Here is a 23,882-nt window from a genome sequence, read left to right as displayed (position 1 = left end):
TGAAATTTACGGCATGTTCTTTATTGAAAGGAAATTATATGAAAATGATGTACCAGTGGTATTTGACCCCAGTAAAACTAGCAAAAATGTACAGAACAAGTACCCAATATATGCTGGAAATGTAAAGAAAAAGAAGGTACCTTTTATCGTATGTGGTGGACCTGTAATATAACTAAAAAATTATGGAAAATGATATATAATGAAATGAAAAAAATGTTCAAAATAACTCTTGTTAAAAAAACCAGAAGCCTTTTTATTAGGAATTATAGGTACCAAATCCCAAAGGACCAGAGGAAATTGTTCATGTATGCTACAACAGCCACCTGGATGTTACTAGCCCAGAGATGGAAGGAAGAGACAGTCCCGTCCAGAGAAGAATGGCAAATCAAGCTGATGGACTATGCCAAAATGGCAAAATTATCTGGGAATCAAGAAGACAAGAAATTTTAAAAAGAATGAGAAGTGTTTATAATGTATATACAAAATCACTGTAAACAGGTCAAAACATTAGCAGGATTTTAAATAATAATAATAATAATAATAATAATAATAATAATAATAATAATAATTTTTTATATCCCGCCCTCCCCAGCCGAAGCCGGGCTCAGGGCGGCTAACAACAATCAAATAATCAAACAGTCAAATAGTCACACAATCTAAAAATATTTCATTATAAAAATTAATTAAATCAAATTGATGGCAACCAATTAAGCAAAATTCTGTGCAGGTTGCCAGAGGAGGGAGTCAGGCTGCGCCCTGACCAAAGGCCTGGCGGAACAACTCTGTCTTGCAGGCCCTGCGGAAAGATGTCAGGTCCCGCAGGGCCCTAGTCTCTTGTGACAGAGCATTCCACCAGATTGGAGCCGCAGCCGAGAAGGCCCTGGCTCTAGTTGAGGCCAGCCTAACCTCTCTGAGGCCTGGGACCTTGAGGATGTTATTATTTGCAGACCGTAGGTTTCTCTGTGGGGCATACCAGGAGAGGCGGTCCCGTAGGTACGAGGGTCCTAGGCCGTATAGGGCTTTAAAGGTTAAAACCAGCACCTTAAACCTGATCCTGTACTCCACCGGGAGCCAGTGCAGCTGGTATAGTACCAGCTGGAGTTTCTGGGTCAGTCTCAAGGGCAGCCCCACGTAGAGCGAGTTACAACAATCCAGTCTGGAGGTGACCGTCGCATGGATCACAGTGGCTAGGTCAGGGCGAGAGAGATAAGGGGCCAACTGCTTAGCTTGGCGGAGATGAAAAAATGCCGCCTTTGTTATAGCTGTAATCTGCGCCTCCATAGAGAGGGAGGTATCGAAGATTACACCCAAACTCTTAACGGACGGTGCTGGCACTAATTGCACCCCGCAAGAGATGGGAGTTGCCCCCTCGATCCCATATCATCCCGTCCCAGCCAGAGGACCTCTGTCTTCAAAGGATTTAACTTCAACCGGCTCCCACGTAACCATCCAGCCACAGCTTCCAGACATCTGGTCAGTGTGTCTGGGGCCGAGTCAGGATGGCCATCCATCAACAGATAGAGTTGGGTGTCATTGGCATACTGATGGCAACCCAGCCCAAAACTCCGGACAAGCTGGGCGAGGGGGCGCATAAAGATGTTAAAAAGCATCGGGGAGAGAATCGCACCCTGAGGCACTCCACACACCAAGGAGTGGCGCGATGACAATTCCTCCCCAAGCGCCACCCTCTGTCCCCGACCAGAGAGAAACGAGCGCAGCCATTGAAGGACTGTGCCCTGGATCCCCACGTCGGCAAGGCGGTGGTCCAGGAGTTCATGATCGACCATGTCAAAGGCTGCTGACAGATCTAGAAGAATCAGCAGCCCCGACCCGCCTCGATCCAGCTGCCTGCGGAGATCATCTGTTAGGGCGGCCAGAGCCGTCTCGGTCCCATGACTAGCGCGGAAGCCGGACTGGAATGGATCCAAAGCAGATGTTTCATCCAGAAACCTACCAAGCTGTTCAGCAACCGCTCTCTCAATCATCTTACCCAGGAATGGAAGATTCGAGACCGGGCGGTAATTGGATAGATCTGAGGGATCTAATGATGTTTTCTTTAAGAGCGGGCGCACCACCGCCTCCTTCAGTTCCCCTGGGAATATCCCGGTGCCAAGGGACAAATTGATGATATCCCCCAGGGGGGCCCGCACCTCGTCTGGACACGCTCTAATCAGCCATGACGGGCACGGGTTAAGAGGACAGGTGGTGGGCTTCCCAGCTTGGAGGAATCTGTCCACATCGGCTGGAGATATCCGGTCAAAGTGGTCCAATACTGGACCCGAGGACAGTCGAGGGGCCTCCAGTTCCTTTATTGTATCCAAATTGGCAGGGAGGTCATGGCGGAGCAACAGGACCTTCTCTGCAAAAAAGCTCGCAAATGCCTCACAGCTGTGTGTCAGATTGTTATTTAAATTTGGCTGTCTTTCAAAGGACATTAAAGACCGAATTATACTAAATAATTGCGCCGAGCGAGAGCTAGCGGATGCAATGGAGGCCGAGAAGTAAGACTTCTTAGCGGCCTTCACTGCCATCTCATAGGTTTTCATAAAAACCCTATAAGATGTTCTTGAGGCTCCGTCACGGGCACCCCGCCATACTCGCTCTAGCCGTCTGAGGTCCCGCTTCATTTTCCGAAGCTCCTCGGTAAACCAGGGAGCCCGGTTTCTGCGGGGTCGCAGAGGGCGCTTAGGTGCGATCTCATCGATGGCTGCCAGGAGCTGGGTATTCCAGCCCTCAACAAGCTCAGTCAATGAGTCGCCAAGGGGAGCAAGGTCCCGCAAGGCTTGACGGAATCTATCAGGGTCCATCAGCCTCTGCGGGCGAGCCCAAATCGGCTCGCCACCTAAGCAGGGTGGGGGTGGAAAGTCAATCCTGGCTTTCAGAGCGTAGTGATCAGACCATGGCACCTTCATCGAAGGAGACATGATCACATCTATACCGGCGCCAAAGATCAAATCCAGCGTGTGGCCTGCTTGATGTGTGGGGCCCGAAACAAACTGGGAGAGCCCTAGTGTCGCCATGGAAGACACCAGGTCCAGAGCCTGTGAGGAGGGAGTGGCATCAGCGTGGAAGTTGAAGTCTCCCAATACCAATAGGTTAGGGAACTCCAAGGCCCAGCCGGCCACTGCCTCCAGCAGGCCTGACAGGGTGGCTGCTGGTGCGCTAGGTGGCCGGTACACCAGCCAGACAGCCAAGCTCTCCTCGGAGCCCCACACTAGGCCAACACATTCAATGCCGGGGATCGATGGCGATGGTAGAGCCCTGAAAGAACAATCTTCCCGGATTAATACTGCCACCCCTCCCCCCGGCCCACAGTCCGTGACTGGTGGAGGACGGAGAAACCCGGGGGCGCCATCTCTCGTAAGGTAACAGTTACCCCTTCGCACACCCAGGTCTCCGTCACACAAGCCAGGTCGACCCCCTGCGAGGTAAAGAAATCTCGCAGGGTAGCGGTTTTGTTGCCTATAGACCTGGCATTGCACAACACCAGTGAAGGAGGTGAGTAATCCTTGCTCACCCTACCCTCGTCTCTCGGGATAGGGCGCAGATTGGAAGGGGTACGAGCATATCCGTATCTCGATCCCCTTCGCCTATAACATCTGCCCCCACCGCCATACACTTGTAACAGAAAATATAGACAATGTTGTTGTTGTTTAGTCGTTTAGTCGTGTCCGACTCTTTGTGACCCCCTGGACCAGAGCACGCCATAGATAACTTAGGAAGCTGAAAAATTGGAGAAGTACTGATATGCAGTTGAAAATAGAACCAAAAGGGCCCATGGAAGGAGGGAAGTCAGGAGATTCAGAGTAATCTTGATATCTGGATTTTGTACTGTTTTATGCTTTGCTTATATTTTTGAAAATCAAATAAAACAGATTGTGTGTGTGTGTGTGTGTGTGTGTGTACACACACACACACACACACACACACACACACACACTCCCACAGTCCCAACATCATCTGGAGACCCAAGTTAGAGAAAGGCTGGGCTACATGACAGGCAGCCATTCTGCAGGGTTTCAGGAAGGAGTGGGAATTGAACTCAGGACCTTCTGCATTCAAGGCAGGTACTCTGCCCACGGAGATGCAGGGGGTGGGGGTGGTTTCTAGAACAATAAGATCTACCTGGTCAGCTGCAAATAATATCTCCCGCTTTAGAAAAACATTTGTAGTTATTAAAACACACAGACACAAACACATGTGGAGCAGGCCAGCCCCATGTCTGAAGAGGTGCTGCTTCCACCTGGCTGCAAGGAAGTCCAGTCTGCTGGAGAAGGTTCTTCAATGCAGCTAGAAGCCACTGGGCTCACGGACACGCTGGTTTGCTTGGCCCGTGCTTTCCAGGCATGGCTCTGAGAGGATTTGCTTTTCCCTGGGAAAACCTGCCACTGAATGGGAACAAGCTGGGAACTGACCCCCACAATCCTACTCTTTACTAATCCCCAAAGGTGGGACAATATTTTAAAAACCAAACATCATGTCCTTGGAAGAGTTGCAAGGACATTGTTGAACAATTGTTGAACAATATTTGTTGGATGTCAAACTCAGCCAAGAGCATAAGGTCAAACAGATTCCTCACTGGCCTTGCAGACAACTTCATTGTCCAGAAAGTGGGAGAAGCAACAAGAGGAACAGCCATTTTAGATCTGGTCCTAACCAATGTTGATGACCTGGTTAGTGGGGTAGAAGTGGAAGGATCATTAGGCGCGAGTGATCATGCTCTTCTGAAGTTTACTATACAGCGGAAAGGAGCAGCCAAGCATACTAGGACTCAATTTCTTGACTTTAAGAAAGCTGACTTCATAAAACTTAGGGAAGTGCTGGGTGAGATCCCATGGACAGTAATACTAAAAGGACAGGGAGTTCATGATGGCTGGGAGTTTGTTAAGAGGGAGATAGTAAAAGCACAACGTCAGGCAATACCAATGAGACGGAAACATGGAAGGTGCCTAAAGAAGCCAGGGTGGCTATCTAAAGAACTTTTAACTGAGTTAAGATTAAAAAAGGATGTGTACAAAAAATGGAAAAGGGGGGAAACCACCAAAGAGGAATTCAAACAAATAGCCAGCACATGTAGACACAAAGTCAGAAAAGCTAAAGCACAGAATGAACTCAGGCTGGCTAGAGAGGTTAAAAGCAACAAAAAAGGCTTTTATGGGTATGTTCGTAGCAAAAGGAAGAACAAAGAAACAGTGGGGTCACTCAGAGGAGAAGATGGTGAGATGCAAACAGGGGACACAGAAAGGGCTGAACTCCTCAATGCCGTCTTTGCCTCAGTCTTCCCCTATAAAGAAAACAATGCCCGACCTGAAGAATTTGGAGCAAATGATTCAGCAAAGGAAACACAGCCCAGAATAACTAAGGAGATAGTACAAGAATACTTGGCTAGTTTAGATGTATTCAAGTCTCCAGGGCCAGATGAACTGCATCCAAGAGTATTAAAAGAACTGGCAGATGTGATCTCAGAACCACTGGCAGTCATCTTTGAGAATTCCTGGAGAACAGGCGAAGTCCCGGCAGACTGGAGGAGGGCAAATGTTGTCCCTATTTTCAAAAAGGGGAAAAGAGAGGACCCAAATAATTACCGCCCAGTCAGTCTGACATCAATACCAGGGAAGATTCTGGAGCAGATCATTAAGCAAACAGTCTGTGAGCACCTAGAAAGGAATGCTGTGATTACCAATAGTCAGCATGGATTTCTGAAAAATAAGTCATGTCAGACTAACCTGATCTTGTTTTTTGACAGAATTACAAGCCTGGTAGATGAAGGGAACGCAGTGGACGTAGCCTACCTTGATTTCAGCAAGGCATTTGACAAGGTGCCCCTTGATATTCTTGTAAAGAAGCTGGTAAAATGCGGTCTTGACTATGCTACCACTCAGTGGATTTGTAACTGGCTGACTGACCGAACCCAAAGGGTGCTCATCAATGGTTCCTCTTCATCCTGGAGAAGAGTGACTAGTGGGGTGCCACAGGGTTCTGTCTTGGGCCCGGTCTTATTCAACATCTTTATCAACGACTTGGATGATGGACTCAAGGGCATCCTGATCAAATTTGCAGATGACACCAAACTGGGAGGGGTGGCTAACACCCCAGAGGACAGGATCACACTTCAAAACGACCTTGACAAATTAGAGAACTGGGCAAAAACAAACAAGATGAATTTTAACAGGGAGAAATGTAAAGTATTGCACTTGGGGGGGGGGGAAATGAGAGGCACAAATACAAGATGGGGGACACCTGGCTTGAGAACAGTACATGTGAAAAGGATCTAGGAGTCTTGGTTGACCACAAACTTGACATGAGCCAACAGTGTGACGCGGCAGCTAAAAAAGCCAATGCAATTCTGGGCTGCATCAATAGGAGTATAGCATCTAGATCAAGGGAAGTAATAGTGCCACTGTATTCTGCTCTGGTCAGACCTCACCTAGAGTACTGTGTCCAGTTCTGGGCACCACAATTCAAGAAGGACACTGACAAACTGGAACGTGTCCAGAGGAGGGCAACCAAAATGGTCAAAGGCCTGGAAACGATGCCTTATGAGGAACGGCTAAGGGAGCTGGGCATGTTTAGCCTGGAGAAGAGGAGGTTAAGGGGTGATATGATAGCCATGTTCAAATATATAAAAGGATGTCACATAGAGGAGGGAGAAAGGTTGTTTTCTGCTGCTCCAGAGAAGCGGACACGGAGCAATGGATCCAAACTCCAAGAAAGAAGATTCCACCTAAACATTAGGAAGAACTTCCTGACAGTAAGAGCTGTTCGACAGTGGAATTTGCTGCCAAGGAGTGTGGTGGAGTCTCCTACTTTGGAGGTCTTTAAGCAGAGGCTTGACAACCATATGTCAGGAGTGCTCTGATGGTGTTTCCTGCTTGGCAGGGGGTTGGACTCGATGGCCCTTGTGGTCTCTTCCAACTCTATGATTCTATGAGGACTAAGGACTCAGCTGTGCAGCTGCAAATAAAACGTTTTAAGTGCAATATACAATGTGACACTAGATGACGATGGTGAGCCTTATGGAAAATTAAATGTTTTTTAAAACACAAAAAATGCATTTTCAGAATGGTTCCACGTAAGATAAAACTGCGGGAAACGGGCGAAATGGCAGGAGCAAGCTGAGCTGGGTGCTAGGAAGGCGGCTGGAGTTTGGAGGAACATAGGAAGCAGTCCTATATCAACTCCGACGGCTGCTCTGTCAATGTCTGCACCCTTTGGTCTTTGCTGGCCCCGTCTGGCTGTGCCAAGAATTGCACCCAGGAACTTCTGCATGCAATAAGGCTTTGCAGCAGAGCTGCACCTTGTGTTGTCCCAGAGAACTCTCATCCTCCTTCAGGGGTCTCCATGTTGCTCTGGGTTCTGCTAGGAGTATCTAACAGGGTATGTATAAAGGGATAGGTAACAGTGGCATGGCCACCCACACTAGTGAAAAGGCCTCAAACATGCACATGAAAGAAGATGGAATTAAAAACTCTGAAAAAGAAGTAGCCATGGAATTAACCAACAAGGTTCTCTGTCTCCATGTCTTCTCCACAGTGGCTAGGAAAGCAGTTTATGGAAAGACAGTTTCCTCTTTGCTTAGCAAATAGCCAGAATTCTGTCTGTTGAATGGAAGGAATGCCTTCCATTCCTGTCAGAGATCTAGAAAGTTCCAACCTGTGCACACTGCTGTTCTTAACACCCTGCAGTTCTGCCCAGGATTGGCTGGCTTAAAGGCCAGGACCCCATCCTCAGGAGGCAGCTGAGGGATGATGGAGCAGCAATATTGGTTCTGTGGTAATTGGTGTAAATAGTTGCAAAGCAACGTAATGCCAACCCGTCAAGAAGGGTCCATAGCTGTGTGGTACCCAAGCAGAAGGCTCCAGGTGCCTTGGAGAGTTGTTGGCTGCCACCACCACCACCAATATCAGGCTAGATGGACCAAAGATGTGGATTTGTGTTGGGCATCTTCATACATTCCTGAATTCATCACCTACCCACACAATGAAAAATACTTAGTTCTTCCTAGAAGTCTTCCTAAGATCAGTAAGAAATAACGAAGGTATAAAAGGTGTGACAGTTGGATGTAATGAATATAAAGTAAAAGCATTTGCCGATGACTTGGTTATAACGATAGGTAAAGGTAAAGGTACCCCTGCCCATATGGGCCAGTCTTGCCAGACTCTTGGGTTGTGCGCTCATCTCACTCTAGAAGCTGGGAGCCAGCGCTGTCCGCAGACATTTCTGGGTCACGTGGCCAGCGTGACAAGCTGCATCTGGCGAGCCAGCGCAGCACACAGAACACCGTTTACCGTCCCGCTGGTAAGCAGTCCCTATTTATCTACTTGCACCCGGGGGTGCTTTCAAACTGCTAGGTTGGCAGGTGCTGGGACCGAACGACAGGAGCGCACCCCGCCGCAGGGATTCGAACCGCCGACCTTTCGATCGGCAAGTCCTAGGCGCTGAGGCTTTTACCCACAATGCCACCCATGTCCCATAACGATAGAAGATCCCATAAAAAGTGTTAAAGAGGTGCTGGATGAGATAGAACAATTTGGACAGGTGGCTGGTTTTAAGTTAAATAAGAAAAAAACTAAGATAATTGTAAAGAATATTGATTATGACACAACTGAAAAAATACAACAACAGACAGAGATCGAGGTGGTTAAGAAAGTGAAATATTTAGGAATTATATTAACCCCCAGGAGTATTGATCTATTTCAGAATAATTATGTACCAATATGGAATAAGATTAAGAGAGATCTGGAGGTGTGTGGGAGAATGAAATTATCATTTTGGGGAAGAATTGCAACGATGAAGATGAGCGTGTTACCGAAAATGTTGTTTCTATTCCAAACAATTCCAATAATTAAGGGAGTGGCAATATATAAAGAATGGCAAAGAATAATATCAAGATACATTTGGCAGGGGAAGAAGCCGAGAATTAAATTTAAGATATTAATAGATGCAAGAGATAGAGGAGGCTTCGCTCTGCCAGATTTAAGATTATACTATGAGGCATCATGTATTTGTTGGTTGAAAGAATGGATGAAGTTAGAACATACAGAATTGTTGGATTTAGAAGGTTATGATAATAGATTCGGGTGACACGCATATTTATGGCATGATAAAAAAAGAGTACATAAAGGTTTTGAAAACCACATCATCAGGGGATGAGGTATTGAGGTATGGAGTAGGTACAAAAACCTACTGGAGCCCAAAACTCCATACTGGGTATCGCCACTGGAAGTAATGAGTGTTAAAAATATCAATATGACAGGGAAATGGATAACATATGGAAATTTAATAAGTAAAGAAGGAAATAAATGGAAGTTGAAACCATATGAAGAAGTGAAAGTATGTGTGAATGATTGGTTGCATTATTTTCAGTTGAATGAAATGTTTAAAAAAGAGCTATTGGAAAGAGGTTTTTCTGAAAAGGAATCTAGGTTTCTACAAGAAATATTGAATAATGAGGTTAAAATTTTATCCAAAATGTACAAACTATTATTAGAGTGGTATACAAAGGATGAAGAGGTTAAATCAGCTATGATACACTGGGCCAAAGATTTTGGACATAATATTCAATTTGATGATTGGATAAAGTTGAGGAAGGAAGGAATGAAGTTTACTGCATGTACTACAATAAAAGAAAATGTTATGAAAATGATATATAGATGGTACGTAACACCGGTAAAACTTGGTAAGATGTATAAAATGAGTAATAAATGTTGGAAATGTAAGGAAAAAGAAGGAACATTTTATCATATGTGGTGGGAATGTAAAAAAGTAAAACCCTTCTGGGAAATGATTTATAATGAGTTAAAGAAAATGTTGAAATATACATTTTGCTAAGAAGCCAGAAGCATTTTTACTAGGAATGTTAGGATTAAAAAGAAGGATGAGAAAATATTTTTTTATGCAGTAACAGCAGCTAGAATTCTGATGGCCCAGAAGTGAAAGCAAGAAGAATTGCCTACGATTGAAGAATGGAGAATGAAACTGATGGAATACGCAGAAATGGACAAATTAACAGGGAGGATTCGGGCTAGACGAGATCAGAGATTCACTGAGGACTGGAATAAATTTACAGAATATATTAAACATATTTGTGATGAACAGTTAACGTTTGTAAGCTTTCAAGAAAGTTTGTGAGAAGTAATGGTAGAAATAGTGTATAAATAATATGATAGGGTAAGGAATGTTATAGTGCAATATTAAATTGTGAAATGTGAGAAAAGGTGATACTACGGAGAGTTGTGAGACATGCTGATGGAAGTTCAAAAGAAAAAGTTGGTGAAAATTGGATGTTAAAACTTATATAAATTTGTATTAGAAAATTAATAAAAATTATTTGCAAAAAAGAAAGAAAAATACTTAGTTCTTTTCTTGGTACTCAAGTCTCACCATTTCTTCAAATTTTTTTTAAAGGGTACGTACATAATTGACTATTAACACATTTGTTACCTTTTCCATGTCAAAAAGGTGTTTTAAAAACACGAAACCTTATCACACGACACAAGATGTGGAGTCAATACAGTGTGTGTCCCCGCACTGCACCCACAGGCAATCTAATCTGAGCTCTGGTATGATTTTTAGACTGGGTCTCATAGGAAATACACTATTGAACACAAAAATGTAATTTGTGTCTGCTTCCCTACCCTTGTGCAGTCTAAATGGGTATTGCAAAAGCAACTCAATTACAATTTATAAATGTTTCTATTCATACACACTGTAAACATCTTATAATTACATCCAATTAGTCATAGACTTGCAGCACACAAGCCCTGCTATATTCATATTCCTTATTCCCAGCTGCAGCCACAGTGTGGCAGTATTTTAATGCCAATGAAAGTGATAATCCAAAATACCGTATTTTTTGCTCTATAAGACTCACTTTTTCCCTCCTAAAAAGTAAGGGGGAACATGTGTGCGTCTTATGGGGTGAATGCAGGCTGTGCAGCTATCCCAGAAGCCAGAACAGCAAAAGGGATTGCTGCTTTTGCTGCACAGCGATCCCTCTTGTTGTTCTGGCTGCGAATCCCACGACCAATCATGCAGAGCCGCCACCAGAGATGCACCAATCACAGCCCGGCCCGCCTCCCTCTAACCTTCCTTCAAGCAGAGCAGCAGGCAGGCGCCCGGGGGCCGCAACACAGCAATTTTTCAAAATTGGGTGGGGGGGGCATTTTAAGCCAGGCATCAGGCTGGACTTTGGACATGCCTGCTCTAGAGTATCTATCACATATCTTATATTATTTTTCATGTGGTGCCCTGGGGAAAATCCTGCTTGATCCTCATGGATATAATCTTTTAATATGCATTTCAATCTATTTGCTAGTATGTCTGCGAATATTTTGTAATCCTTATTAAGGAGAGATATAGGTCGGTAATTCTTAACTGATGTTGGATCTGTTCCCTTAGGGGAACAAATGATGCTGGTAGTTTCCCTGTATTTAAGATGTTGCTCACTACTCTTTATATGGTAGTGACAGTAGATCTTCTAATTTTTTAATAGTATTTGGCCGGTAATCCATCTGGCCCTGGAGTCTTTCCTACTTTCATCCTTTTGATGGCTTGTTGAATTTCCATCATACTAATTGGGGCATTCAATTGGGTTGTCTCTTCATTTGTAATCTTCCATAATTTATTCTGGTTCAAAAACTCATCTATTCTTTCTTGTTTTTCTTGGACTTCTCTACAATAGTCTAAGAAACTATTACTTCTCTTTTTTGGGTCCTCAATTGTTTTACTATCCACAATCAATCTGTTTAGCAGCTTTTCGCTTTCTTTCTTCCTTAATTGCCAAGCCAACAGCTTTCCAGGTTTATTTGCCAATTCAAAGTTTTTTTGTTTTAACATTTTTATCTTTGATTCTATTTCTTGATTCAAAATCATTGATAGTTGTACTTGCAGCATTTTAATATTTTGATTTAGCTTCTCATTTTTTGGATTCTTTGCTAATTCTTTTTCATTCTGTTTAATCTCCTCTAATATTTCCATTAGGGACGTGGGTGGCGCTGTGGGTTAAACGACAGAGCCAAGGGCGTGCCGATCAGAAGGTCGGCGGTTCAAATCCCCGCGATGGGGTGAGCTCCCGTTGCTCGGTCCCTGCTCCTGCCAACCTAGCAGTTCGAAAGCATGCCAAAGTTCAAGTAGATAAATAGGTACCTGTGGCGATCACACAGGGCCCCCGGACATTTCACGGTCTATTGACCCCGTGCCACCACTGCGGTTGCTTTCTTCGCTGCCACCACCCCGCTTCTCACGGGGACACACAGAGTCCAGACAGTTAACATAAACAAATAATTAAGTTTATTTTTAAGTGCAGGAATAAGCATATGGTTTCGGTTTATTTTTCTCTTGTCAGTTTCCTAACCTTAGTTCCTAACAACTTCAAACTGAATTATTCCCAACTATCTATCTAACTCCCTAACAATTCCTCTCACTTTCTCACAATACAACTCAACCAACCCACTGCCTATTCCACCCTCTTCCTTCTCCAACACCCAAGCCTCAACTCCCAAACCTCAACTGTCTTTTTCAAAACCTCCCCTCTAACGTCTATTCCCCCCTTGCATTCTCACTGGCCAATCACATCACCCCCATTTTAACCCTTTCCTTGACAAATCCTAGGAGGCAAACGCCACAGTACCGCTCTGGCGGGAAGGTAAACGGCGTTTCTGTGCGCTGCTCTGGTTCACCAGAAGTGGCTTAGTCCTGCTGGCCCCATGATCCGGAAGCTGTACGCCGGCTCCCTCGGCCAATAAAGCGAGATGAGCGCCGCAACCCCAGAGTTGGCCATGACTGGACCTAATGGTCAGGGGTCCCTTTAGCTTTACCTAATATTTCCATTGTTTCTTTTTCTTTCCGTTTTCTCTGGATCCCGTTCTACTGCATGAAGAAACTTCTCATTACCGCTTTTCCTGCCTTCCATATTATCTTGATGTCAGTTCCCTTATTCAGATTAAATTCAAAGTATTCTTTTAAAGATTTCTTAGCTTTTATTATTATTTCTTCATTGTTAAATAATGCTTCATTTAGCCTCCATCTACGATGTCCTCTTTCTTTTTCCTTCAGAGATAAAAACACTGGGATATGATCTGATAGCAACTTTGGTTGGATTTCTATTTTTACTACTCTTAATGTTAAATCTTTTGTGATCCAAAGTCCATTCTAGGCTACTGGCTGACTGATTTGGCTCCGAAAAATAAGTGACCTCCCTTGGATGTTTACTTCTCCAAGCATCCAACTTGAAGGTTTCTATTAAATGGAAGAGTGATTGTGGTAATTTCCCTGTTTTATTATCTACCGTATTTTGCGCCCCATAAGACGCTCCGGCCCATAAGACGCACCTAGTTTTTTGGGGGGGAAATAAAGGAAAAAAATTATTTCCCCCCCAGGCGCGGGGCTGGGGCAGCCCGAGCTCCCCCCGACCCCGGCCCGCAAACAGGCAGCTCTCTGCAAGCCGTGGGAGCCCAGCGGTGGTTCCCGCTGCTTGCGGAGAGATCCGCGAAGCCTGCACGTGCTGGGATCAGCGCGGGCAGGCTTCGGGATGCCTGCAACTCTCCCCAAGCAGCGGGACCGTTCCCGCTGCTTGCGGAGAGATCCGCGAAGCCTGCAGGCGCTGGGATCAGCGCGGGCAGGCTTCGGGATGCCTGCAACTCTCCCCAAGCAGCGGGAACGTTCCCGCTACTTGCGGAGAGATCCGCGAAGCCTGCAGGCGCTGGGATCAGCGCGGGCAGGCTTCGGGATGCCTGCAACTCTCCCCAAGCAGCGGGAACGTTCCCGCTGCTTGTGGAGAGATCCGCGAAGCCTGCAGGCGCTGGGATCAGCGCGGGCAGGCTTCGGGATGCCTGCAACTCTCCCCAAGCAGCGGGAACGTTCCCGCTGCTTGCGGAGAGATCCGCTAAGCCTGCAGGCGCTGGGATCAGCGCGCGCAGGCTTCGGGATGCCGGCAACTCTCCCCAAGCAGCGGGAGCATTCCCGCTGCTTGGGGAGAGGTCCGCGAAGCCTGGAGAGCGAGAGGGGTCGGTGCGCACCTACCGCTCTTGCTCTCCAGGCTTCAGCGAAAGCCTGCATTCACCCCATAAGACGCACCCACATTTCCCCTTCATTTTTGGAGGGGGAAAAGTGCGTCTTATAGGGCGAAAAATACGGTACACTTCTTTGTGTTCTATCATTTTCTAAGGAGAAAACTCCATTAAAATCTCCTAAAAGGATTATTTTTTCCTCCATATACTCTAGCATTTTTTCCTCCATTTTTTTTTTTTTTTGGTAGAATTCTGCTTTATTATCGTTTGGTGTGTATATTCCTATCACCACCAATTTCTCTCCTTGTTCCATTACTTGAATTATTACAATCCTTCCCTCTTCATCTTTAAAAAGCATCTTTGGTTCTAATCTAGGTTTTACATAAATAACCACCCCTCTTTTCTTACACTTGTCTGAGGAGATGAATTCTGTTCCTAACTTCTTATTAGTCAACACCCTCCTATGTTTCCTGGATACATGTGTCCCTTGGAGGCATATTATGTCCAATTTGTGTTTCATTAAAATATGTCCCACTCTATTACTTTTTAATTTATTCTTCAAACCATTCACATTCCATGTTGTTATTCCTAAGTCCATTCTTTCTTTCAACTTAAATACTACGATAAAAAGTAAAGACAAAGAAAATAAAGAAAACATAGTGTGTTGCCCTAAAGGTGTTACTCTTGGTCTTCTTCCTGGTTGTTGTTCTCTTCTTCTTCCTGGTTATTCTCTCTAGTTTCCTCCAGTTCCTCATCTCCCTCCTCCCCAGTCAACTGCCCTTTTATTCCTAAATTCTTTCTGTAACTTCTCACAAATATTTCTGCTTTTTCCACTGACTTGAATCTCCATCTTTTCTCTTTACATGTGAAAGTGATTCCCTCTGAGAACTCCCACCTATATGGGATGTTTTTTCTTTTTGAGTGGGTCTATCATAAATGTAGGCACTGTGGTTTAAATCACTGTGCCACTTGTTTTTGCTGATTGGAAGGTCGCGGTTCGAGGCCCCACGACAGGGCAAGCTCCCATTGTTTGGTCCCAGCTCCTGCCAACCTAACAGTGTGAAAGCACGCAGTGCAAGTAGATAAACAGGTACCTCTCCAGCAGGAAGGTAAACAGCATTTCCATGTGCTGCTCTGGTTTCGCCAGAAGCGGCTTAGTCATGTTGGCCACGTGACCCAGAAAAACTGTCTGCGAAAGCAGACAAACGCTGGCTCCCTTGGCCTGTAGAGTGAGATGAGCGCCACAACCCAAAGTCGTTTGCGACTGCACTTAACTGTCAGGGGTACCTTTACCTTTACCTTTACCTATCAGAAATTTATAATTTTGTTTTTTCTTTACTTGGGACCTCTCAAGATAATTATATTTTTCTCCTCAATAATGAGTCTTTTTTAAAAGTTTGTTTGTAATATTCTATCCCTGAGAGCTAAGAGTTAAAACACACTAAACAATCACCTGGCCATTTGTTTGCCTTTGCCTTAAATTTTTTATCAACCACACAAATTATATCTTCTTCCTCAAGCTCTAATCACTTTGTCAATTCCCTTATCAATTTCTCTGTTATGTTCTCATTCTGCTCCACCGGTATCCCTCTAAAACGTAAGGTCATCTGTCTTTGCTGGAATTCCAGGATTGCTACCGAATCTAGAATTGCTTCCTGTATCTCTCTTTGTTCCCCACTTTCTTCCTTAATTTTTTCTTGCTTCCTTAATTCCTTACAATGATTTTGTGGTTTTTTAACCCCTTCCTCAAGCTTCAATGATTTTTTTTGAGAGATTCTGTACTGCTTTCTCAAGTTCCTGGTTCTTGAATGTCAGTTTCTTAATTTGTCCGGTTAGTGCAACAATTACCGTATTTTTCACTCCATAGGGCGCACCGGTCCATAGGGCGCACCTAGTTTTGGGAAGCGGAAAACAAGAAAAACTTATTCTGAACCCCAGAAGCCAGAACAGCAAGAGGGATCTGGCTTCTGGGATACCTTGTGGCTGTTCTGGCTTCTGGGATAACCGCGCCAAGCCTCTTCAGGGCAGCGGGATGAAGGTTCCCCCTGCCCGAAGAGGCTGCGCAGGGCTAAAGCAGAAGCCAGGACAGGCGCGTCGCTGAAGGGGCGCTGCGCCTTCTCTCTCTGCGCAGAGAGGGAGAAGGCGCAGCGCCCTTCAGCGAAGCTGGAGAAGGAACAGAAGGAGACCCTTCTATTCCTCCTCCGGCTTCGCTGGAAAGGCGCGTCGCTGCGAAGCAGGAGAAGGAACAGGAGACCCTTCTGTGTCCCCTCCGGCTTCGCATGACAGGTGCGCGGCTGAAGGGCGCTGCGCCTTCTCTCTCTCTCTCTCTGCTCAGCGCCTCTCCTTCACAGGAGAGGTGCTGCGCAGAGAGGGAGAAGGTGCAGCGCCCATCAGCGAAGCTGGAGAAGGAACAGAAGGAGACCCTTCTGTTCCTCCTCCGGCTTCGCATGACAGGCGCGTCGCTGAAGGGGCGGTGTGCCTTCTCTCTCTCTCTCTCTCTCTCTGCTCAGCGCCTCTCCTTCACAGGAGAGGCGCTGCGCAGAGAGGGAGAAGGCACAGCGCCCTTCAGCGAAGCTGGAGAAGGAACAGAAGGAGACCCTTCTGTTCCTCCTCGGGCTTCGCTGGAAAGGCGCGTCACTGCGAAGCGGGAGAAGGAACAGAAGGAGACCCTTCTGTTCCTCCTCCGGCTTCGCATGACAGGCGCGTCGCCGAAGGGGCGCTGTGCCTTCTCTCTCTCTCTCTCTCTCTGCGCAGCGCCTCTCCTGTGAAGGAGAGGCGCTGCGCAGAGAGGGAGAAGGCACAGCGCCCTTCAGCGAAGCTGGAGAAGGAACAGAAGGAGACCCTTCTGTTCCTCCTCGGGCTTCGCTGGACAGGCGCGTCGCTGCGAAGCGGGAGGAGGAACAGAAGGAGTCCCTTCTGTTCCTCCTCCGGCTTCGCATGGCAGGCGCGCCGCTCAAGGGGCTCTGCGCCTTCTCCCTCTCTGTGCAGCGCCCCTCCTTCACAGGAAAGGTGCTGTGCAGAGAGGGAGAAGGCACAGCACCCTTCAGCGAAGCTGGAGGAGGAATAGAAGGAGACCCTTCTGTTCCTCCTCCGGCTTCGCTGGAAAGGCGCGTCACTGCGAAGTGGGAGGAGGAACAGAAGGAGACCCTTCTGTTCCTCCTCGGGCTTCGCTTGATAGGCTCGTTGCTCAAGGGGCGCTGCGCCTTCTCTCTCTCTCTCTGCGCAGCGCCTCTCCTTCACAGGAGAGGTGCTGCGCAGAGAGGGAGAAGGCGTGGCGCCCTTCAGTGAAGCTGGAGAAGGAACAGAAGGAGTCCCTTCTGTTCCTCCTCCGGCTTCCAGGTCAGGCGCCTCGCGGCGAAGCCAAGGATCCTGCATTCGCTCCATAGGACGCACACACATTTTCCCTTCATTTTTGGAGGGGAAAAAGTGCGTCCTATGGAGCGAAAAATACGGTAAGCTAGAGTTTTGATCTATTGTTTTCTCCATCTCATCTAGTTTGGTCCCTATCATTTTAGTATTTTCATTCATATCTTTTTTCAGGCCCAGTATCGCATCTCTGATGTGTATTCCTAGATCTTCCTCCACTACTGATTGCCTTCTTCCTAAATTTGCTCCTGCCACTGATGATGTTATAAGCGTTACTGCTTCTTAGTAGTCATCTCTAGTTGTGTGTTGCTTTCAATTACTTTCAACTGTGACAGGTGCACCCTTTTCTCAAACTTTCTCAATCTCTCTCAAACCTCCCAGGTCTTTTAAGACTTCGCTCTTCTCCCTCCCTCCCTTCCCCCCTTTTAGGCACCTCCTCCTATTTCCTGTTCAGCTTCCCCAGTTACTGTGGGATTCTGGGATGTATACTCTGCTGAATCATCTACCATCCACTTCCGTATCTCAGAGACTGCAGAGTTGTTGTTGTTGTTTAGTCGTTTAGTCGTGTCCGACTCTTCGTGACCCCATGGACCAGAACACGCCAGGCACCCCTGTCCTCCACTACCTCCCGCAGTTTGGTCAAACCCATGCTGGTAACCTCGAAAACACTATCCAACCATCTTGTCCTCTGTCGCCCCCTTCTCCTTGTGCCCTCCATCTTTCCCATCATCAGTGTCTTCTCCAGGGAGTCTTCTCTTCTCATGAGGTGGCCAAAGTACTGGAGCCTCAGCTTCATGATCTGTCCTTCCAGTGAGCACTCAGGGCTGATTTCCTTAAGAATGGATGCGTTTGATCTTCTTGCAGTCCATGGGACTCTCAAGAGTCTTCTCCAGCACCATAATTCAAAAGCATCAATTCTTCGGCGATCAGCCTTCTTTATGGTCCAGCTCTCACTTCCATACATCACTACTGGGAAAACCATGGCTTTAACTATACGGACCTTTGTTGGCAAGGTGACATCTCTACTTCTCAAGATGCTGTCTAGGCCTGTCATTGCCCTTCTCCCAAGAAGCAGGCGTCTTTTAATTTCGTGGCTGCTGTCACCATCTGCAGTGATCATGGAGCCCAAGAAAGTAAAATCTCTCACTACCTCCATTTCTTCCCCTTCTATTTGCCAGGAGGTGATGGGACCAGTGGCCATGATCTTCGTTTTTTTGATGTTGAGCTTCAGACCATATTTTGCGCTCTCCTCTTTCACCCTCATTAAAAGGTTCTTTAATTCCTCCTCACTTTCTGCCATCAAGGTTGTGTCATCTGCATATCTGAGGTTGTTGATATTTCTTCCAGCAATCTTAATTCCAGCTTGGGATGCATCCAGCCCAGCCTTTCGCATTATGTATTCTGCATATAAATTAAATAAGCAGGGAGACAAAATACAGCCTTGTCGTACTCCTTTCCCAATTTTGAACCAATCAGTTGTTCCATATCCAGTTCTAACTGTAGCTTCTTGTCCCACATAGAGATTTCTCAGGAGACAGATGAGGTGATCAGGCACTCCCAATTCTTTAAGAACTTGCCATAGTTTGCTGTGGTCGACACAGTCAAAGGCTTTTGCATAGTCAATGAAGCAGAAGTAGATGTCTTTCTGGAACTCTCTAGCTTTCTCCATAATCCAGCGCATGTTTGCAATTTGGTCTCTGGTTCCTCTGCCTCTTCTAAATCCAGCTTGCACTTCTGGGAGTTCTCGATCCACATACTGCTTGAGCCTTCCTTGTAGAATTTTAAGCATAACCTTGCTAGCGTGTGAAATGAGTGCAATTGTGCGGTAGTTGGAGCATTCTTTGGCACTGCCCTTCTTTGGGATTGGGATGTAGACTGATCTTCTCCAATCTTCTGGCCACTGCTGAGTTTTCCAAATTTGCTGGCATATTGAGTGTAGCACCTTAACAGCATCATCTTTTAAAATTTTAAATAGTTCAGCTGGAATACCATCACTTCCACTGGCCTTGTTATTTGCAGTGCTTTCTAAGGCCCATTTGACTTCACTTTCCAGGATGTCTGGCTCAAGGTCAGCAGCCACACTACCTGGGGTGTACGAGACATCCATATCTTCCTGGTATAATTCCTCTGTGTATTCTTGCCACCTCTTCTTGATGTCTTCTGCTTCTGTTAGGTCCTTACCACTTTTGTCCTTTATTATGGTAATCTTTGTACGAAATGTTCTTTTCATATCTCCAATTTTCTTGAACAGATCTCTGGTTCTTCCCATTCTGTTGTTTTCCTCTATTTCTTTGCATTGCTCGTTTAAGAAGGCCTTCTTGTCTCTCCTTGCTATTCTTTGGAAATCTGCATTCAATTTCCTGTATCTTTCACTATCTCCCTCGCATTTTGCTTGCCTTCTCTCCTCCGCTATTTGTAAGGCCTCGTTGGACAGCCACTTTGCTTTCTTGCATTTCCTTTTCATTGGGATGGTTTTCGTTGCTGCCTCCTGTACAATGTTACGAGCCTCCATCCATAGTTCTTCAGGCACTCTGTCTACCAAATCTAAATCCTTAAACCTGTTCCTCACTTCCACTGTGTATTCATAAGGGATTTGACTTAGATTGTATCTTACCGGCCCAGTGGTTTTTCCTACTTTCTTCAGTTTAAGCTTGAATTTTGCTATAAGAAGCTGATGATCTGAGCCACAGTCAGCTCCAGGTCTTGTTTTTGCTGACTGTATAGAGCTTCTCCATCTTTGGCTGCAGAGAATATAATCAATCTGATTTCGATGCTGCCCATCTGGTGATGTCCATGTGTAGAGTCGTCTCTTGTGTTGTTGGAAAAGCGTGTTTGTGATGACCAGCTTGTTCTCTTGACAGAACTCTATTAGCCTTTGCCCTGCTTCGTTTTGATTTCCAAGGCCAAACTTGCCAGTTGTTCCTTTTATCTCTTGCCTCCCTACTTTAGCATTCCAATCCCCTATAATGAGAAGAACATCCTTCTTTGGTGTCACTTCTATAAGGTGTTGTAAGTCTTCATAGAATTGGTCAATTTCAGTTTCTTCAGCACCAGTGGTTGGTGCATACACTTGGATTACTGTGATGTTAAAAGGTCTGCCTTGGATTCGTATCGAGATCATTCTATCATTTTTGAGATTGCATCCCAGTACAGCTTTCGCCACTCTTTTGTTGACTATGAGGGCCACTCCATTTCTTTTACAGGTTTCTTGCCCACAGTAGTAGATGTGATGGTCATCCGAACTGAATTCACCCATTCCCGTCCATTTTAGTTCACTGATGCCCAGGATGTCAATATTGATTCTTGTCATCTCATTTTTGACCACCTCCAACTTACCCAGGTTCATGGTTCTTACATTCCAGGTTCCTATGCAATATTTTTCTTTACAGCATTGGACTTTCCTTTCGCTTCCAGGCATATCCGCAACTGAGCGTCCTTTCGGCTTTGGCCCAGCCGCTTCATCAGCTCTGGATCTACTTGTACTTGCCCTCCGCTCTTCCCCAGTAGCATGTTGGACGCCTTCCGACCTGAGGGGCTCATCTTCCAGCGTCATAACTTTTATATGCCTGTTGTATTTGTCCATGTTGTTTTCTTGGCAAGGATACTGGAGTGGTTTGCCGGTTCCTCCTCCAGGTGGATCACGTTTGGTCCAAACTCTCCACTATGACCTGTTCATCTTGTGTGCCCTGCTTGACGTAGTTCATAGCTTCTCTGAGTTCTTCAAGCCCCTTCGCCACGGCAAGGCAGTGATCCATGAAGGGGAGACTGCAGAGTACTCCTCTCCTATTACTTTCCTCCCCAAATTTGTAACCTGAGAGCATACCATGCAGTACAAAATATACAAAGTCAACGCACCATAAAAGTCCAAAGAGTCAGTTTTTAGTCTACCTTAAATTCTTCTCGCCATCTTCTATCTTCTTCAACCCCCTTTATTATTCTGTTAAGTTATTATATAGTTTGTATTTTGCTTTTTAAGGGGAAGGGTCAGGGCTGCCTGGGAGTGGGCCTCAGCTAATAGAATGGCTGGGGCAGGCTGCCCAGTGGCGTAGTGTGGGGGGTGCAGGGGGGCCGGCCGCACCGGGCGCAACATCTGGGGGGCGCACTATCACTCGCAGCTCTCTGCCCCTACCTGGCTCACTCTCTCTCAGAGCCGGGCGCAAAGCCCAGCCCCCTCAAGCTCCGCCCACCACCAACCCGGAGCAGAAGCAGTTGCCATGAGAGGGGCGGGGCTTGAATGAAGAGCGTTCCAAAGCGGAAATCTCGTTCCTATTGGGTAAGTTGCGGCACGTGATGGGGAGGGATCGGGGAGCTTCGAGCGACTTTTGTGGGCGGGGCTCGTGCCGCTGCTGTGATTGAACGCCGGGGTGGGCCACTCCGCCCGTGACAGAACCGGGCCTTTGCCTGGGCCGTTGTCGGCCAGCTGAAGGGTAGGGGCGCGCGTTCGCGGGCGGGCGGGCGGGCGGGCGGGCGGGGAGGTAGTGTCCGGGCTGAGGAGGGCCGCTCTTGCGCGACGCTGTGGCTCCCTTGCTTGCGCAATGCTCCACACACGTGACCCGCCGCGTTCTCGGTCGTCGCCCCTTTTCGTCTCTTTCCGCCTTGCTCGGCAAATTTTTCTTCCTTTCTGCTCCTGCTTCTGCTCCACTTTGCAGCCTCTCCACGTACTTTCCCTGGCTGGCCATCCGCTTGCTTACAAGGTTGGGTGGGAGTTTCCGAACAGGGCAGGAATCCAACTGCTGGAAGTGTTTTGCACCCTATTCCGGCCCCTCCCACCCACCTGCCCCAGGTGAAATTTGTACCTGTTGATTTTCTGGTGTGTTTAAGGACACAGGAATCTCAACCCCCTGCCCCACCCCCCCTCGAATGACGACAATCTCATCTTGTTGTTTGGGAATATCTTTTTTTGCATTCAAATCTTGCCTAGCCCCTTCCCACAAACATACTTTCCTTGGCCCTGGCTGGGGAAACCTAGCCAGATGGGCGGGGTATAAATAATGATAATGATAAATCATAGTAGTAATTCTGTATTTGGGTTGCACTTCCTCTTTAGCTGCAGTCATGATAACTGTAAAAAGATTTCCTTTTCTGAATTATAGGTCCTATTCTAAACAGCTGTAGGTTTCTCTCCATCCCCCCCCCACCTTTTAAAAAATATATTTTAAAAAAGGGGGTTATTTTCTCTTTATTAAATCGTATTTATACAGCAATCTCTTTCTTCTGTGTATTATATTTCATAATACACGGAGCAACGGTTTCAAAGGAAGTAGATGTAGAATGAATTTTGTCACTGCGCCACTGGTAAAATGTTCTTTCTCTTTCTTTCTTTCTCTCTCTCTCTCTCTCTCTCTCTCTCTCTCTCTCTCTTTCTTTCCCCTCCAACTTTTTCCTCCCAAGGAACTCAAAGCTGGTGTACAGGGTTCTCCATTCCCCATTTTATCCGCAAAACAACCTTCTGAGGCACATTAGGTTGAAAGACAGTGACTTGGAGAATTTCAGTAGAAATTAAGGAGGTAAGAAGAAACCTGTTGGATCAGACGAAAGGCCTATCTAGGCCAGCTTTCCTGCAGACAGGTGCATCTAATAGGCCTACAGGCAGGTCTATGAAGGTGATCACGCTCCCTGGCTGTTGCCAGCCTCCCCTCGTAACTATTTAGTGGCATGAAATCTTGAGGATCCCATTTAGCCCTAATCAGCTTTTAAAGACATCTTAGCCTGTGGTCATCATAACCACATATGTATTTTTTATTCTATAGTCATACCTCTTGTTACGATCGGTTCAGGTTACATCTTTTCAGGTTGCGTCCTGCGGAGACCCGGAAGTACTGGAAAGGGTTACTTTCAGGTTTTGCTGCTCACGCATGCGCAGACACTCAAAATGACGTCATGCACAGAAGCAGCGAATCGCGGCACACACAGACGTGCAAATGTGGTATGCGTTCTGCTCATGTTGCGAACGGGGCTCCAGAATGGATCCCGTTCGCAACCAGAGGTACCACTGTATTAAGCACCTTTCTTCCATAATGGAACACAGGGTGGTGTACATGTGGTTCCTTGATTACACCCTATGTGAAGAAACATTTTCTTAGGTCTGTCCCAAATGTATTACCAATCAAAGTTTTGCCACAGGTGGCCTCCCTGTGACTTGAAATTTCAATGCATAATAATAATACAGTGGTACCTCTGGTTACATACTTAATTCGTTCTGGAGGTCCATTCTTAACCTGAAGCACCACTTTAGCTAATGGGGCGTCCCGCTGCTGCTGTGCTGCTGCTGCACGATTTCTGTTCTCATCCTGAAGCAAAGTTCTCAACCTGAGGTACTATTTCTGGGTTAGCGGAGTCTGTAACCTGAAGTGTATGTAACCTGAAGCGTCTGTAACCCGAGGTACCACTGTACTGAACTTTGTATAGTGCTTTCCTGCATTCATTCACATTGTTTAGTTGTTATCTTTAAGCAACCTTGGAAGACTAATTAGCACATTGTTCTGCAGCCCAAGACCTCGTTCATTT

General features: G+C 46.3%; 1 protein-coding gene across 1 annotated transcript in view; it reads right to left on the bottom strand.

Annotated features, from left to right (window-relative positions):
- Window positions 1-235: 235 nt before the first annotated feature.
- LOC308586613 (uncharacterized protein C1orf21) overlaps window positions 236-23,882 on the bottom strand; it is a 180,374-nt gene continuing 156,727 nt past the window's right edge. Inside the window, exon 6 of the mRNA XM_081193359.1 lies at window positions 236-421. Within this exon, the coding sequence (XP_081049485.1) occupies window positions 386-421 (36 nt within the window). The 3' untranslated portion in view covers window positions 236-385. The remainder of the gene's footprint in view (window positions 422-23,882) is intronic.

Source organism: Podarcis bocagei (genome assembly GCF_964188305.1).
Source record: "Podarcis bocagei genome assembly, chromosome: 5".
NCBI lineage: Eukaryota > Metazoa > Chordata > Lepidosauria > Squamata > Lacertidae > Podarcis > Podarcis bocagei.
The sequence above is the reverse complement of the archived record's forward strand: the minus strand, read 5'-3'. Positions and strand labels throughout refer to the sequence as shown.